We start from the raw sequence: 18,007 nt of genomic DNA, 5'->3' as shown, positions 1-18,007 counted from the left end.
CCTCAGCCCCAAATGGAGCAGGCTGAAGCTCTGCATATACCTGGGACAGAGTGCCAGCCACAGCACAGCACTCCTTCACTGGTGGCAATGGGCATTTCAGGATTAGCTCTGTAGTCTGCATGTATCACGTGGCTCTGCATGCATTGCTTGAAGTGCTATATAAACCTAATAAATGAATTGTTCCTTCTAGCAGTGAGGTCTGTGTGTGCTGCAGGTTTTCTCTGTAGAGAAAATCCACCTCAGAGCATTAAGTCTTGCTAGCAGGACTTACCCTTGCAAGCACAGAATCCCACTGTGCCCATAAATACTTCCTCTCATTGACCAGAATTGCCAACCATAACATTCCCTTACCCATTTATAGGAGGTGCTGCTCACGGTATTAATATGACCATTAACACCCTTACTGTTTCTCCCACTAACATCTTGTGCCTATAAACAAGTTTTCCTATATTCTGTTCATTCCAGTGCCTACTGCAGCTGGAGCCACCTGATCTTTGAGGAGGTGATATTTTAAATGCTTCTAAAAACATTCACAATCATTTTAGATGTTTCAAGGTGATTTTGAATAGCAAAGTGATGTTGCTTTGAGAAATTCGGCAGTGTGACCTTTCATGCTTTAGAAACCTTTTATATTTTGGTTTATATTGCTTTCTTCTTTCAGCAGCAACGTGGAGGAAAAGAAAAGGAAGAAGAGAGAATCAAATACCCATGATAAAGAGCAGCCAGTAGTTGGAATATCAGCCTTTTGTTGCGTACCTCTTTGAGGCATGTGCTGCTTATGGGGCAGCTGCAGTGGGGCCAGGGGTGACTGGGGACAGTGAGAAGGAAGGAGCATTTGGGACAGAAGGGAAGATCTGATAGAGGGGAAAAGCACACGGGACTGAGGAATGGGGAAAGAGCTGATGGAAAAACACCCAAACACTGACCCTGAAGAACTTTCCTTTTGAATAACTTCATTCCTCTCATAAGGAGGGATGAACCGAGAGCACCAACACTGGGTGTGATCCTTGATGGCTTAACTCTGAGATCTTATTTTCTAATGTCGACCGCCTTCAGTAACCTTCATCTGACCTGACAGAGCACTGGTCCCCAGGGGATGATGCTGAAGGACCAAGGCATCAACTGCAACCACCCGAGACCGAGCCTGAGCTCACCTGGGCCTAAGTCTGACTGCAGTGTGTGGAGAGGGGACCTCTGGAAGACATTCAAGGTCCTGGGCTGCCAGCTTTTCAAAAGAGAACCAGGGATATTAAAATAAACTTCCAAAGTATTAGTTTCAAGGCAGCAAAAGTATGTTGTTGCCATACACTGGTTGCATGTGTGCCATATGTTGCCGTGTCCTGCAATCACCAGTGGCTCTGTGTCCTCCATGCTCCATGTCCTCCATGAAGATGCAATACAGACCCCAGGACAGGACTTTGGAAATGCATGCTCTGCAGAGAGCAGCACTGCTGAAAAATGCTATGTAAGAACCTATACACATACATATATTTATATCCCTTTGCGTGCATGCGTAACCTTGCTGTTTCTGCTACAGACCCTCCCACTACCTGCAAGTATCACACACATACCCCTTGGGAGCCCATGGGGGCTGTAGTGTTTAACAGAGGGGGATTTATCACCTTCTTTAATACCTAAGGAAAAGACTAATACTATTTTCTAAAGTACTGCATTGTTTTCAGGCTCAGCTCTATCGCTTTTAATATTTTATACATGTGAATGTGATGTACCGCAATGAAAATACCCTTACATCTTTTTCCAGTAAGTGCATCTATCAAAACAAGGAGCGATGTCAAATGATAGAGAGGAGCTCTGGGTCTGGAAGGAAAATGCATAAAAGATGAAGCGCTATTTATGTTGCTCGTGCATGCAAAAGAAAAGGAAAGAAGAAAAACCCAACAGCCCTCCTACATTAAAGCTCTCAAAGCTACAAAGTAAATCAGCCGACATGTGGCTTCTGTGCTTGTGCATTAGGATCCAGGCTTTAATTACAGATCCCGTTGTCTTTGCAGAGAAATCCCCTTTGTTTTGCTACTGGAGCTGATAAGGGTGAGGAAGAGTGGGAGTGCAGGGGACTCGTTCCTGGGGCACAGGGACACTTTTGGACCCAAATCTCGCCTTATTTCTGTTCCCCAGCTATGCTGCCTCGTGCCATCATAGCTGGGGTCAGTCCAACAGCAGCCTGTGATACTGATACCTAAGGGAAGTTTGCGTGACCATCTGTAAGCACAGGGCAGAGCCGGCATGTTGGGCAGCTCGGAGAGCAGAAAATCACAGCACTGCTCACCAGGATGTGCTGGTGTTCCTGAGCTGGAGCCGGTGTCTCTACCAGGAGCAATATGCATGCATTAGCACAATGGAGAGGGCTAATTTACCCTAAGCTCAGCAGTTAAACTGCTTTAGGGCTCACAGAGGGCTACTTCAGGTCTCTCTTCAAGCCAGATTTCTGCTTAGCAGTTGTTCTGCAGGTGGGCGCCATCCATTTTGTGCTCAGCGAGGAGGCAGGGTGGTGAGCCTTGGGGAAATAACAAAATGAGAAACATGCAGAGGCAGCCTTCCTCATGCATTTCCTAGTCTAAAAGTGGAGTCCGAAGCTGAGAGTCAGCCCCAATATGTAATCCCTCCACTGCAGAGCAACTCAACACCAGGAGCTGGAACCTTGACAGGCACAAACAAGAGAGTTTCATTAACTTTGTGTTTCCTTTCTGCTAATAAGCCAGGCTGTGGATCCTCTGACTCAAACAGAGCATTTTTGCAGCAGGGGGTAGGCCGGGGTAGGTGTGGAGCCCTGGACAGGAACCAAGAGCTGGCAAGACACCAGGAAAATATCTACTCATCCTCACTGCCTTCGGTGCAGCTATTCTAACTTATCCCAACTGATGATCTGTCCCTGGAGTCACAAGGAGCATTTGAACAATGCTTTCAAACGTAGGGTATAGATTTTGGGTCGCCCCGCGTGGAGCCAGGAGTTGGACTCGATGATCCTTTGTGGGTCATTGAGGTGGCTGTGGGAGCGTGCACCACGGATGTGGGAGCTGCGTGCTGCGGCACGGCGTGTGAGTCACACAGGGTACGTGTCTTACATAACCCTACACACGTTTTTGGAGCACACTGCAGCTCAAAGGGCTGCCAGGAGTCCTGACAGGGCTGGGGAGGAGCAAACAGCAGAAAGAAAAGGCTGCTTTTCCTTTGCTGCCTTAAGTATGGACCCCTCTGGTGCAGGAGGCCACACAGGGCTGGAGGTCCTGCAGAGCAAAGCTCCCACTGGAGCAGGGACTTCACCTCATCCTCACAGCCTGCTCAGCTTTATCACAGGCGCAGGATTTTAGGATAGAGGTTGAAACCTATAAGGCAGGTTCCCAATGGTGCTTCCTCCATGCACAGGCACCCTAACCCTAACCCTAACCCTAACCCTCCCCTGCAGAGCTGACAGGAGACCAAGAGAATCCTCTCTTCTCACAGTCCAGGTGCTGCTGCTATGTGCCTTGTCTCACTGCAAAGCTGGAGCCGTGGTGTCTCCTCCTCACTGAGCAGTGAATCTTTATTTGGTACACGAGTGTCAACAGGTGTTGTGAGGAGAAGAGGGACGAGGGGATATCGGTGCAGCTGGAGGAAGTATTTATAGCTGCCTTTTATAAAAAACATATAGCTGACATCTCTGTTAACGTATGTAACGCAATCGGGAACCTGAGCTTCGCATGATCCCCTGGCTGCAGGATTTCCTGTGGAATCCTCTACCGGCCACAAGAAAACAAGCTAAAAATAAATGCATTAAAAATGACACACGTACTGGAACCCATTTGGCTTTTTCATAGTCTTATGCTGAGTTATTGTACTGCAATGGCACCTGTAGGACTGTGGGCTCTTTGGAGCACTAACAGGGATTTCTATTGCTCTCCATGAAAACTCTCTTCCCAGCAGGGCGTCTTGTTGCAGAATGAGCTACAAAAGGCCCAACCTCCATTAAATCCATTCGCTTATGAAACTGGAGACCTTGATGAACAACCTGCTAAGGGACAGGAGCCCCCAGTCCTCCTCCTTGCCCAGGAGATGGTCCCCTCCACAGGGTAAGGTTACGCTTCACTTTTGTCCCTATGCTTCAGTTCTGTTCTGCAAATAAGAGGAAGCTCTGAGCTGTCTTCAAGGAAGGCAGCAGAAGAAAAACACACCAAGAAAGCTATTATTTCTTTGGAAGTCATTTTCTCTTAAGAAGTCCTGCCTGCATTTGTTATTAATAATACAACACCCTGGATGTGTCAGAAAGGAGGAAAACACGTTTCCTGGTGGGATCTGCAGCCTCACAGACCCCGGCACTACAGCTGGCTTGTCATTTGCTGCTCAGAATTTCATTTCCTAATCAACACGTCTGTGAAATCACTGTGTTTTCAAAGTCTGGCTGCCACAGCTGCTGTGATCAAAGCCCGGAGGTGGGGCAGGGTGGGCAGAGGGAGGAGAAAGCCCAGGGAGCAGAGAGCTGAGACAAAGGGGTTTGATGCCGTCTCCATCTACGGCAAAGGATCATCCTCCCGTTTCCCACAGCCTCCACCCGCTGCCATGAAGGCTGTGCCTGTTCTGCAGGACGCCTGTTCCCTGCTGGCCCTGCCTGTTGTAGGGAGCAGCCTCATCGTGCACATGCATTACAGGGTGCGGGGCTGTAAGCTCACCCATCCCTGCACAGGCTACAGCTCATCGACACCTCCCATAGGATAACACCTTCCTATTCATAGACCGGGTGCTGCAGGAGCTGAATATTGTCCAAGGAGCCATTATTTGATCTCACTGTATGTCACCCCTCTCCCTGCCGCATCCACCCTCCGCCGGCAGATGGGGGGAGCGGAGCGGCGGCTCTGGTGCATGGGCGCCCCCTGGCGGCAGCGCCGGGACCGCGCAGCTCCGTGAGCCCCAGCCCTCGGTGGGGTGGTTCCGCGTGGGTTCCCTTGGGAAGGGGCTGGGTGTCCATCCTCGTTGTGCGATGGCCGCAAAGAGCAGCGTATCCTGATCCCAAGGAATGCACCTTGATCCGAGCGTGAGGACGGGTGTGAGCCGCTGAGCTCAAGGGAAGGCGGCTGCCGCCCCTCGTTGCCCCCGGCCAGCCCTGTTTGCTGCAGGTTGTGTCATGAGCGCGGCCGCTCCTTCCCATCCGGCTCGGCAGCACCTGCGGGTTTTCCTGCAGAACGGGTTTTGTGGCATTAATGATTGCGCTGCTGCTCTCTGCCTTCCACTCCCACCTCCCAGCACTGAAATGAAGGAACAAAGGAGGCGACGGTGTCATAAAAGACTGCGTAAAACAAAGAACCCGCTGTTGTTAATACCTTGCTCTCATGGAGCCCCACAGCTTCCCATCGAACATCACCAGGCACCCCCAGATAAGGCTGTAATGGCAGACAGGCAGCAGCTCACACCTCTCCTCCCACCGGGACACTGTTCCCCCTCGGTGACTCAGATCAAACCACTCCTCACCCCACCATGAACCACAGTGTCATGGTTTTGTAATGGTTGGCTTCAGCCACCACCTCATGGTGCAGAACTGAAGGCCCCTCCAGGCCCATGTTGGTGAGGATGCTCACAGGGCTGGCCGTTAGCTCCAGGGCATCTGGAGTCTTCACAAGTGGCTCTTGCTTCCCATATCACTTGTTTTGCCAAATTCACTGAATCATTAGGATTGGAAAATACCTCTAAGATCATCCAGTACCACCCTCCCAGCAGCAGAGATGGAGTGAAAAAGCCTCTTATGTTTTTACCTCATCTTTTCCTATGTGAACTACTTTGCTGACATCCTCTATGCCTGTCACTTTGTCTTATAGCAGTGATTCTTAAATTAGCAGCTCCCCGTCAGCGCAGGGATGGATAACATGCTTGTTTCCTCACATTTAAAGATGCCGGATGACTTCCTTAATGACACAGATACAAATCCAGGCTAACTCCATTGACGTCAGTGTTGCTGCCTGGGTTTTATTAGGAGCAGATCAATATAAAAATCAGTCAGGATCAAGCAAAACTTTGGAGCTGGTGATGCAAACACCCACACAGAGCTCCCAGTGCTGCTGCTCCCCTTACTTGCAATGTACAGCTGGTGCTCCCAGGACCCCAGCCTCAAACCAGAGCTTCTCTTTGCTTGATTTGTTCCTCTCTTGATAAGAAACTGCTGTGCATAACACGCATCTAATAACACAGCGATAAGATTAGAAGTCAAATAAACTTCACTCTCCACCCGCAGCCTTGGAAAACAACAGGCCGAGAGCTGGATCAGGTCTGCAGCCTCTCCCCCGCCTTGCAGGGCTGCTGGTGTTCAAGGGCAGCTCCAACACGGTGCAGCCAAGTGACCTTAGAGCTGAGCAAGGGGAGAGCTGGGAGAGGCACTGCCTGCCCCGCCACGCACCTTGCTGGCCATGCACCTTGCTGGCCATGCACCTTGCTGGCCATGCACCTTGCTGATCCCAGCCTTCACCCCATGCTGTTCCACCACTACAGACTTGTGCGGCCCAAGGAGCAGCATGATTGTCTTCAGCAGGTTAACACCACCATCAGCCCACCAAGCACGTAACTAATCAATGCCAGTGGCTCCAACAAGATTATATAACCGAAGCTGAAAGCGAAGCACGCAAACAGCATTTCACAGATAAGGCTTTAAGGAGTGATGTTTTCAAGGTGCTTTTTATTGTCTTTCCCTTTGGGTTTTCTGTTCCGCATCTTCATGGTTCAGTGGTGTGACTGAATGCCAAGAGTTGACTCTCAGCAACAGCCCCCCAAGGCTCTTTTGGGGTAATTAGAGAAGAAAACATCTGTCATGCTTTGCAAGACCCATCGGATGGTCAGCAACTTCTGTTTCTTCCATCCCTGACACTGTTTTCTGGGAATGCAGAATTGCTGTGATCTTTATTGCAGCACAGCAGCCATCATATAGAAGGGTTATGGATCACTGTTAACTCCTGCTCTGCACTATCTCTTCTCTCAGGCATCAAGGTGCAGAACTTGCACAACTGGAACACTCCCATGTGCTAAGCGTCATTTCATCAGATACAAACCAGCTTGTTGGACTTTACAGTCTATCAGCAGAGCAACAAACCAGCTGAGTTGGAGACATTGGTGGAGACTGGGATCTCCTGGAGAGCACTGCGACCCAACAAGAAACTCTGAACCTTGTGCATGAGGATGAGGTGAGGACACGAGCTCACATGAGCATTAGGCTCTAGGTGATAGAAATTAAGGCAGTTTTACCTCTTATATACACAACAGCCATCAGGATTTCACACTGTGGTTGAAGCTTTTTTCACCTGCAATACTGCTGTGCTGAGCAGCCCATCAGAAGCACTAACAAAACAAGCTCTCATTGTCATTAACTGGTGGAATCCCTGATTACGTGAGATGGAAACATCAATGCAGACATGAAGATATGGCACTGTGCTGCACTTCCAACCAGGGATGTCTTAGAACATTAGAACTATTAGGGTACAGCTTTATAGCACACTTAATCTGACCTACCTGTGGGCTGCTAAAAGGAGGCTGCTTTCACTCACTGTATTCCCCCTCCATCTGTTGACCATCATACAGCTTCGTTATGATTTCATCCATTCACTAATCCCAGGGAAAGCTGCTTTTAGAGTTTATTTCCTAATTCCCTTCTGGAGGTCAATGGGTCTGGAGTGGGAAGAGATCAATCTCCTTTAGTGGCTGCCTACAATTACAATCAAATCTGTTTCGATGCAAAAGCAGCTACACCCTGACAGGGGCTTTACCATATACCAAGTGGTTGTGGCCACCATGGCACCAGCCCTGCTTTAAACTGCCAGTCACACTCAGGACAGGAGATATCTGGCTCAGCAAAGCCACATCTGCAACTGTCAGTGTGGATCAAGTGATTACGCTGGTGAATGACCCTGCCCCACACCCACTAGGAGTCAGGCTCCACTAATTCTGCTGGAGCTGCCCGTCCTGCAGAGAACATGAAGACCAGGATGAAACTCCATTGCAAACCAGGCAGCATCATTAACTGTTTCCTTTTGTCACCACCCCTGCAGGACGAGCCTATTGCTTTTATGAAAGTAATAGATCCCAGTCTCTTAATTGCTACCTACGTTAACCAAAAATTGCTCGTATAATTTGCTACCACAGTAGCAGGCAAAAATCATTAGCTCTGCAATAGCTGCCCTCTAATACATGGAGCTGTGTTTCAGCTCTGCTTTCCACACCCAGCTCCAGCACAGCAGGCAAAACGCTGCTATTGATGTGCTCCCAGCTGTCACACAATACAGGTGTGTGCCTGGCCCAGGAAGGAGAAATACCCTCTGGGAAGGTCACACAGGATTATTAGTAACTCACCTTCCATGTTCCTAATTGTCAGTTGTTAGACCTGTTATTATTGAGATACAGGAACAAGCTCTTTAAGACTAAAGTCTAAACCTAAGACAAAACTCTTACCCTCAGCGTGTCTTTGGTCCATGATAATTCCTTATCACACCCATTCTGCAATGCTTATCATCCCACCAGGGAAGTTGCACCCAGTTGTGTAAATGCTTGGAAAATAAAACAAAGCTGAGGCAGGAGTGAAGACTGACCAAAACCAAATCCTTTATTTCCTTAACTGTATAAATGTGCTCCAAGTAGGTGTCCAACACAAGTTAGAAAACAGAACAGAACATGCCATTCGCAAACTAGATCAGTTCGTTGATGTGCTGACTCCTTGGAATTAGGCTTAGTTACACAAGACCAGTCACAGTAAAAAGATACATTTTAGAGTACAAAGAGTAGCAGGATGTTAAGCCATTTCAGTTTGTGCACATACAAGTCACACTTCTGGCAGAAAACGCAGAGAAGTTACGCTGGAAGCTACGTTGCGTCACTTTAAATGGCATCAATATCAATATCATCATCTTTATTGTTTGCAGGCTTCACAGTTTCAACTTTAGGTACACTGGCAGTTGTAGAGTAAACCACCTGTGGAGACATGAAATGCACCTTTACTAGTGCTGGCAGGCAGCGGGCATCATACCTGAGTTCTGCTTTAACACTGCATGGATGAATATCTACATGCTCTACAGTTCCCCTTGTCTACCAACAACAGTGCTCAGCATGTTCCAAATACAGTGCCCAACAGCTTCCCATATGAGACCATTACCTGTGTATGTTGAGCCCTCATTGAGGCCCAACAATCAGCTTGATATAACTAACAGATTAACCTAAGGCCTAAGCTGTGCAGAAGAACATCCATTTCTCCTTTAGTTAACCTCTCTAACACACAAGCACAAGGCTCTTGTAAAAGCTTTCACGCTTCCCCACATCAATGGCAATACATCAAGTGTGCTACTCCGTAGTGCACCAAGACTGGAGCACAGAGGGCTCTCAAGTTGTTCAGTAAGAAGAAATAAGCCTTACCTCTATGTTTTCATCTTCATCCTCTTCTTCATTTCCGGAAGATTCTTCTTCAGCTTCCTTCAGCCATTTAATAAATGGTTCTGCTTTGACACGGATTTCTTTGGCAAGCTCCTTTGAAACATATTTCTTTGAGGCCTGAAAAACAGAAGGACATTCTGCTTAAAACACCAAAGAAATTTTATCAGGTCACAGTAAACACAGCATTGCCAAACCTCACCCCACCAGCTTCAACAGGCTGTTACTGGGACATCTGTTTCTCCTGAGAACTGAAGCCTCAGGACTTGCAAAATCCACATCAAGTCTTACCAGAACAATGAGATGAGGTGCCCTGTGCTACATTCAAATACAAAGCAGGTAGAGCACAAAACATTTTTCCCCTTTACCTTTTCTGCCCAGCCAAGGATGACCTCTTCTTCTAGAAGATCTGCATCATACATCTCCTTCAAAATATGTGGGATTTTAGAAATAAGCTGAGTCTGATGCATGGCTACCACACACTCAAAGCCATGGAGAAGGTACCTCTGAGCTTTCTTGTTATTGTGGCAGAACTAGAGTTGGGATAGAAGAGCAGATAAATTAGACTTTTTCCCCCTCTGCAGGATCTTAACTCTCCAAGACAGCAGTTTACAGCTTTATCACCCCTCCCAGTTTTCCCTAGTTAGTAAGTACTGGTTAAAAAATGACAAGTCATCTTCCCACAGTAGCAAACAATCCAGAACCAAGCAAGTAGTTATCAAAGAAACCAGAAGAGCCATTGCACTGGGTACAGAACAAGAGACCGCTTACACGAAGGAAGTGACGCCTGTATTTCCTTATCTGTTCACGAATCTTCTCATCAAAAAGGACTTCAGTCAGAACTAGAGGGCCCATAGCCTTGACATCCAGTCTCTCTGCTTCTGCTACAATGTCCTTGTCAGAAGAATCAATGACACCTTCTTCCTTCTTTTTCTACAAGACAGGAAGGGAATGTTTTAAAGCTACTGAAGACTCCATTACTGTTCTACCAAGAGTCCCAGCTAACAGTGGAAGCAGTACTTCTGTAGCAGCTTCATCTCTAGGATGGAAAGACTTTTAGGGAAGAAACAGCTCATTCTTCATCTCCTTATGAGCATTTTTACATACACTCACCTTCACAAAATCGAACAGTATGTTGACTCTTTCTTCCACTGTTCTTTCCAAGTCTTCACTAAGTGTGAGGTTCTTTGCATGGTCACTGATTTCATCCATTCTGCGCCTTTGGGCTTCTTCTGTTGTGTCTTCACCCCAGTCATCATCATCCTCTTCCTCCTTAAGAGTAAACATGTCCAAGAGATTCATACAGTTCTACCACAAGCTTACTAAAAACTGAATGCTGTCTCTAGATACAGATCTGAGAGATAGTCAAGTATTTCTGACTCTTCCCTATAGAAGCACGGCTCATTCTATAACTACATGTCACAAAAATGGATAAAGCCAGTGCAGAAGTTATGTTAATAAACACACTTTTACAGTCAGTTCTGAGGTTACTTTCAAGCACTGCCTCACCACTACCTATAACAGCCATTTAGGTATGATCCAGCCCTCTTGAGGAATAAAGAGGATGTAACATGTACTTAGCAAGGAACATACATGCTGAAGAGTTACTATGGGGGAGATGCAGCGCTGCTTCTACTCCAGTTGCAAGTTTCTGTATATATAGTATAATATAGTAAAATATAGTAAAACTCTGATGCAGTGCTGACTAACAGGGAGTGATTTTCAGTTTTAAATCCAAGTAAAACACCACACATCCTCATCTCCCCACTTTTCCTTCTACTTACCACAACCTGTGGAGGAGTAATCTCCTCTGGTGGTGGAGGTGGAGGTGTGTCATTGCTGGACACAGAACCATTTTCTTTGTCCTTGCCTTTTCTATTTTTCTTCTCCTTCTCTTTCTTCCCTGTACCAGTGTCACCACTTTCTGAAAATGAACTTTAGTGTATTAGCTTTATTTCATGAACTCCCTGTGCTACTGCACTGCTGCTCAACTCCCAAGGGAAACTGATGTAGTTTTTATATCAGCAGCAGGTTATGTGTGCTTACTGCTCTGAATATGTATGAGAAAGCATACACTGTTCAGAAAAAAAATCCACGGTTCTAGCAAAGTCCAGTTTCTCATTACACTCTAAGGATGTACAAGTCTATATAACAAGCGACCTCACAAAGCAGAGATCCCCGGAATAGGTTGGACTTTTCTAATTTAGCAAGCTTAAATTGCAGCAGGCAACCAAATGCTTACTACAGAGTGTTGCTTGCACAGAGGAAGTTGTCCACTTCAGTCCACTTTTATTATATGGCTTTTACTTCCTATCCTTCTGCTTCACGCTGACTTAACCAGCAATCAGCAGTGAGCAGCTGCTGACTAACTTCCTAGCAAGTTTGGTCCTGTCTAAGCAAATAAAATTCTTCAGATATTTCTACCTGAGCAGCCAGATCTCTTGAATCCTCCTCTTCACACTTAAACTATGAACAAAGCTACTTTCCCCCCAGCCCACTACCACGCTAGCAGCATACCATGGCATTCTTACAGTTTACTCAGAAATGAGCTGTTTGTTTGTCTACTCAATTAACACACTGGAAAAAATTCCTTTTTAATCATCTCCCTCTCCCCACAAATAAGGGGGCATGCACTTACCAGGTGGGTTTTTGAGAATGAATGTGCAGAGTTTATGGTTTGTGTCAAGCATGCCTCGATAGCCACAGGCTTTGCAAGAGTTGCCTATAGTTTGTTTCTTAGGATTGACATGCTGTAAGAAAGAACAAACTCCAGTAAAAATACAAATCAGATACACATTAAAGCCTACATCTGGTATTTACCTTGTAATCTCCTAGGATTAAGTCAGGCTTTCATTAGCCCTAACAGAACTTGAGTTTAAACAAGCAATTTAGCCAATTTTTGAACCACTGTAAACCTACAGCCTGGGTTGAGCAAGAAATCAGATCTCTCTGAATTGCTATTCCAGTCAGCTTTTAAAACCCCACACCACTTCCACAAACCCTGAACACAGTGCTTCTGTACTGTGCTGTTACCATTCATACAGATAGAGAGATCAGACAGATCTACTCACCAGATCAGTTTCAGGATTCTCACACTCAGGACAGAGAACAAATTTTTTAATGAATCCATCCAACATGTCTTGCAGCTTATTCGCCTCATGAGATCCATTGACAATGTAACGGTCATTCTTAACATCAAACTGGGTCTGTGCTCCCAGCTCACAACCAAAAAATTTGGTAGGATCTGCAATAAAATAAAATAACCACCAATGCCTTTAAGTTTTCTTTGTTAATTGAAAATAAATATCAAGTAAATATGCCACTGCTGCTGTCTCCTATTTCCCCCTTATTTTTTTTCCTAACAAAACTTGAAAAAAAAATACTTGCACTTCAAATGAAAGTGAAAGCATTAAATGAAGTTAAAACCACACTGCACAGAGTACTTACACGTTGGAGGCCGATTAAGCGCCTTTGCAACGTCAACCATGTTGACTATAACCGTCTTTATTCCATTTCCTTTGCCCTCAACCTTTAAAAAACAAAACCAAGTCTTAAGTTAGAAAGACCACAGCAGCCCAACCCAGCATGTATTTCCCATCTGACTACACTTAAGTTCTGTTTTGAATGTTCTACTTCAGAGGCATTAATGTACAATTAGTTCAGACAGAAAGATGCAGACATCTGCTCCCTATGATTGGCTGGGGTTGATATCATTACCTCCATTCCTTTATATAGAAAGCAACCAATGTGAAACCCTATCTACTTATCACTAATAGCTATTAAGTTACCTTGGCAATCAGACGGGGCATTTTGTAGCGATAGAACTGATCTGAAACACTGCGGTTGACGTTGACAGACATTTTGCCTTATTAGTAGCTTTATCAATAAGATGAAGAGATCTTTGATTGCAGTTTTTTGGTATCTTCTGTCTGGAGAAGACGGGATGACATAAACGACTGCAAGAGTTCTCGGTCTCTGACATGAAAAAATTTTCGCCACTGAGGCTGTAAGGTTCTTGCTTGTATGCTATGTTTCCCCAATACAGGTACCAGTGGCTGCGCAACAGCTCTGCAAACATCAACAGACAGAAAAGCAATAAGTTCATTGTAACATACACCAATAAAATCTTGCAATGCAGCTATACAAGGAACTATATTTATGGGTAGGGAAACTAAGTTCATTATTATATACCATTCTTCAGCCTGTGAAGCTGAAGACAATAGCCCTGAACTGCACTGCTGAATAGCTTTTCCTCACCTACACTACAGAACTTTAAGTTCTCTTCTACCTTACTCCCTAAAAAACAATGGGTAAATGAACAGTATTTTCTGTACAATTAACTCGCAAGACAGCTGTGATCAGTAAGAAAAGGAACACTGGCCGATTAATGAAGTCCAAGGGCTCTTACACTAAGGTCATGTGGTACGGTCCACGCTAAAGTGGAAAGGGAAGTGGGAGAAGAACACCAGACTCAATTTCTGCATCATCACATGAACCTATTAAATAAACTGCGGATTGTCAGAAAGCTGAGAAATATCCCTAAGTTGAAGCAGCAGCAATCCACAGTCCAATAGTACTATTACGTGGCTTACCAGTTTTCTGGCTCGGAGAGGAAAATTAGGTGATACTCCCTCTCACTTACAGGTTCTCATAGCAGCTTCTGTGGAGTTTTGACTTAATAATAAGCCTGATAAATCCTGACATAAACTGCTTCACTATAGAAAGCCTAGCAGCGCAGAGAGGTACAGAGCAGTGCAACAGCTTCTCCAGTTCATTTTTTTTCTCGGGGGAAGGAGGATGAATCCTGTTATTAAAGTTGCCTTAAGCAGTATTTACATATTTAAATAAACATGCGCCCCTGTAATCAGATCTAAGGTTACGTAAGCCACAACTGGTTGACTAGGCTGGCAGCCCAGCCTGCAGCGTGCTCACTTTGACACGTCACCGTGTTATCGTTAATGACACACGAGTGTTGACACATTAAAACAGACTCCTCCATGTTCCTGTGTAAGAGTGCCATTCTGTGCTCTGTTCAGGTTTACAAATCCTTCCACGAGGAGCAAACAGATTATGTGTACACTATGTATTATGTATTAGTCCCAACACAGCTTTACCCTTCTTCAGCACAAGCCGTCCTTCCTCAGAGTGGCTAAAAAAGAGCCCCCATGTGACCCGACCATGTGCCTGAGAAGCGCTGAGGAAGCAGTATGAGGAAGCAGTACCTCTGTGAGCTCGCAGAGCTAACGTGTCGCTTCCCCTCCTTCCAGCTCACGGCTTCTATCTGCGGGCTGCAGCTCCCTCCCCTGCTCCCTGGGACTCCTCCTCCCAAGCAAGCAACCCTCCCCCCCCCCAATATGCCGCACACAGAGTGGGGGAAAAAAAAAAAGAAGAGGGAGGGCAGAGCGCTCAGCAACACTCCCCGCCCCAATCGGGCCCGTGATGAGTCATAAATGCAGCAATTAAGCACTGACTCAGCCCCGGAATAGACCGGGGGGAACCTCCAACTGCGCATGCGTTCCCCAGCTCTAAAGTGGGGGGGGGGGGGGATGCTCCTGTTGCTCTTCTCCCCCCATTTCCCCCCATTCCCCCCCGCTGTGGATCATTGTCCCCCTCCCCCCTCAGCCTGTATCTGCGCCACAGCTCCAACCCCCACAACCGCCCACAGCGCGGGGAGGCGCGGCCCGGCCGCCGCCATCTTGTCTCGTCGCATGGCGCAGGGGGGGGGGGGAAATATCGAGTGAAAAATAAAAAATAACGCTAAACAGCCACCGGGAACATCAAACCAACGATGGTAAGAGGTTAATGTGTCAACTCTTATCTCCTTCTCCTTCCTGGCGGGTCCCTGGTACGGCTCCTCACAGCCGCCCGTCCACCAACGGCCGCCCCAGCCCAGCCCAGCCCGCTCGCCCCTTCCCAAGGCCCAACCACCCGCTCCACCTCCACCCCCACACTCACCGTTTTCGTCCAATAAAGACATAAACCCAACGCTGCTCGCCCTGGGCTGCGATGAAGCCGAGTGTGCGATGAGAACGAGGCCGTGCGGCGCTTATAATCCGGCCGGGGGGAGGAGGCGGAGGCGGACGCCGCAGCCTCCGTGTCCGGGCGTCCTGTGACGGGCTTTATGAGCAGGGACAGCAATGCCGGACAATCTGAGGAGGAGACACAACCAGGGGCATCGTCAGCGCCGGATCCTGAGAGGAAAGGGAGGAGGAGGAGGAGGAAGGGGGAGAAGAGGGAAGGGGGGGGAGGGAGCTGCGGCGGCGGGCGCGCAGCTCGGGCAGAAGGGGGCGGTTGATGGGACCCCAGCAATGGCCGCCCCGTACTCACCTCTAGAATGTTCTCGCTCTGACTGAACAACGCCAAAGCTGGGATCAATCAGCCAGCGGCACGCCCCGCCTCCCCAGTCTTTCCATTGGCTCGCCGCTCGCCCTGGGATGAATCTATTGGCTCAGGGCCCTCCGTTCCTCTCTTTTATTGGTCAAAGCCGCTATCGATCAATCCACCCCTCGTCTCGCTTCCCTCCCCCCCCCACCCCCCCAGTGCCCCAAAGGACATCGCGTCTACAGCGGCCGGGTCTCGCGAGACTGCGCGGGATGGCGCTGCGGGGAGCGGCGGGCGCGGGGCTCAGTCAGGGCGGGGGGTCGGGGCTGAGGGGGGTGGCCGCTTCGCTCTCCTGCTGCTGAGGGGCCAACCCTGCCCTCAGCCCCTCTGCTGGGACCCTACCTGGCCTTGTGTATACCTCGAAGCTATGAGCTTTTGGGGCCTTCCCCTTTATTATTTTCCAGTCTTCTGCCTTCCCATACAATGAGAATTACGTATTTTGGATGGTTCCAAACATTCAAGGGGCAAAAAGCTTCTGAAAACTCAATCATTAAGGTTGGAAAAAGCCACTAAGATCATCTAAATCAGCCCTGCCCCATCACCTACTAAGTGTCCTTCACAACCAACCCTCCATCAGCTCTTAGTGCTTTAAGGACTGCCAGGCAGCGCCACAAGGCCCCAGTTCCTATGGCTGTGTCTTACAGCAGATATACAGCTGAGGAATATGATTTAGCCTGGAAGTATTGGTGATGGTTGGACTAGATGATCTTCTAGGTCTTTTCCAACTTTGGTAATTCTGTGATTCTGTGATATTCTTCACCATCTTCCTACAAGACCCTCCTACATCATCTGCATCATCACTGCTGCCCTACTTATAGGTTTCCTTTCAGCCCATGCGATAGCACATCCTTGTAGGCAGGATGATGTCCTGTAAAACGCTTTGTAAGCCTGGTTTGGACTTGGAGCTACTGAAAAATGTAACAGGTTATTTTAAATGCTTCCTTGAGAAACACACAGCAGCGCCTCTTTAAACATGAGAAAGAGGGTTAGTGCAAAACAAGGGAATAACTCTCCCAAGGATATGAGGTTTGGCAGTTATCACGAGGGGAAAAAATCATCATAAAGATGTGGGAGGCAAGAAAAGCACAGCAGGAACTCCTTAGCTGTAAAAATATGCAGCGTGCATAACTTACTAAATGCCTCCTTTCTGTGGCTTTACTGACATGCTACTACACCTCTGAGGTTAATAAATTGCAAGTGTTAAAGCATATTGCTGCCAACACCACTTTATTGAACAGCAGAAGGGAAACGAGCCCCTGGAACTGGTGCTGCTTGACACCATGAATAACTGAGCAGTTATGATTAGTAGCGTAAAGAGGGATTTCTACAATTTGATGGTGCATAATCTGACATCAAGTAAAGAGTTACCTTTTCAGATGGTATCCCTACTGCCAAAAGCAGAACCCATGCAGGAAAGTTAGAATATACTCTCTAGCATTATAGAAAACAGGCTACAATGGTAGATTATTGTCTCCTTGGTACCTAGCTTTTCCTTCCTGTTTGAAGGAAGTTTTCAGCAGTGGATATTAATTAGAGTGTGTGTTTCCTTATCACAGAAATGCTTTGTTGTAGCTCAGTTCAGCCTTGAGCTATGCAAGTTTGTTCTGTGCTGCCTCAGGTTTTATTAAAAATAGCAGAGCATCAATGCCTGTGATACAGCAGAACCATGATTCTATCCAAGAATTAATATCGTTACATGGTTGGCTATAAGCATAGCCTCTTTTCAGTACTCACTTGGTAACCTTGATCATGAAGAATAAGAGAGAGACATAGCCATTATTTACTAGCAGTTATTTTTGTTACTTCTGTATCTATGCAGAAGCACTAAAATATCCCAGCGTTTGGGTCTGTAAAAGGGCTCAGTGTTGTTCAGCTGATAGCAGAAGGCAAGCTCTGCCCCACATCTGCTTTCATCATCTCAGAAAACACCACAAAGCTCCCACTGCCCTCCTTTCTTTTGCAGTGTGTCTGTCTGTAAGAGAAGCGCCTCAGGAAAGAGAAGCAACCAGCTTTCTGCACAGAATATAAACTAGTGATTGATAGCTGTACATTTTAAGGGAGCTGGATATATTTTATATTTCTCATGGTGTTTCCTATCAGTTTGCACTGAGGGGGGTGAGTACAAGCTGAATGCAGGGTAGGAGGCGTTGCTAAGGGGTTAGATGTTGAGACATCCATGATGACAGTATGAGACCCATGTGTTGGGTTACCTGCAGAACCCTATGCAGAACTATCTAAC

At 47.0% G+C, this 18,007-nt stretch overlaps 1 protein-coding gene and 1 non-coding gene across 6 annotated transcripts; both read right to left on the bottom strand.

Moving 5' to 3' along the window:
- Positions 1 to 8,544: 8,544 nt before the first annotated feature.
- Positions 8,545 to 15,740, bottom strand: EIF5 (eukaryotic translation initiation factor 5). Of its 5 annotated transcripts, none has more exons than XM_085549492.1 (12): positions 15,715 to 15,740; positions 15,343 to 15,578; positions 13,176 to 13,455; positions 12,835 to 12,916; positions 12,459 to 12,631; positions 12,026 to 12,137; positions 11,172 to 11,311; positions 10,501 to 10,659; positions 10,159 to 10,320; positions 9,756 to 9,920; positions 9,373 to 9,507; positions 8,545 to 8,934 (listed from the first exon to the last, which is right to left on the bottom strand). In XM_085549492.1, the coding sequence occupies exons 3-12, from the start codon at positions 13,245 to 13,247 to the stop codon at positions 8,842 to 8,844; spliced, it is 1,293 nt and encodes a 430-aa protein (XP_085405618.1). In that variant the 5' UTR covers positions 13,248 to 13,455; positions 15,343 to 15,578; positions 15,715 to 15,740; the 3' UTR covers positions 8,545 to 8,841. The 5 variants fall into 5 exon arrangements, with proteins under 5 accessions (XP_085405618.1, XP_015721145.1, XP_085405621.1 ...); XM_015865659.2 differs by having other exon boundaries at positions 15,343 to 15,536; XM_085549495.1 differs by lacking the exon at positions 11,172 to 11,311.
- Positions 11,521 to 11,644, bottom strand: LOC116653561 (small nucleolar RNA SNORA28). The gene has a single exon (XR_004307660.1). It is a non-coding gene; the product is annotated as a small nucleolar RNA SNORA28 (small nucleolar RNA).
- Positions 15,741 to 18,007: the final 2,267 nt, after the last annotated feature.

Source organism: Coturnix japonica, chromosome 5 (genome assembly GCF_054131305.1).
Source record: "Coturnix japonica strain WE chromosome 5, WE-NBRP24, whole genome shotgun sequence".
NCBI classification, from domain to species: Eukaryota; Metazoa; Chordata; class Aves; order Galliformes; family Phasianidae; genus Coturnix; species Coturnix japonica.
This window is presented reverse-complemented; position numbering and strand designations above follow the sequence as displayed.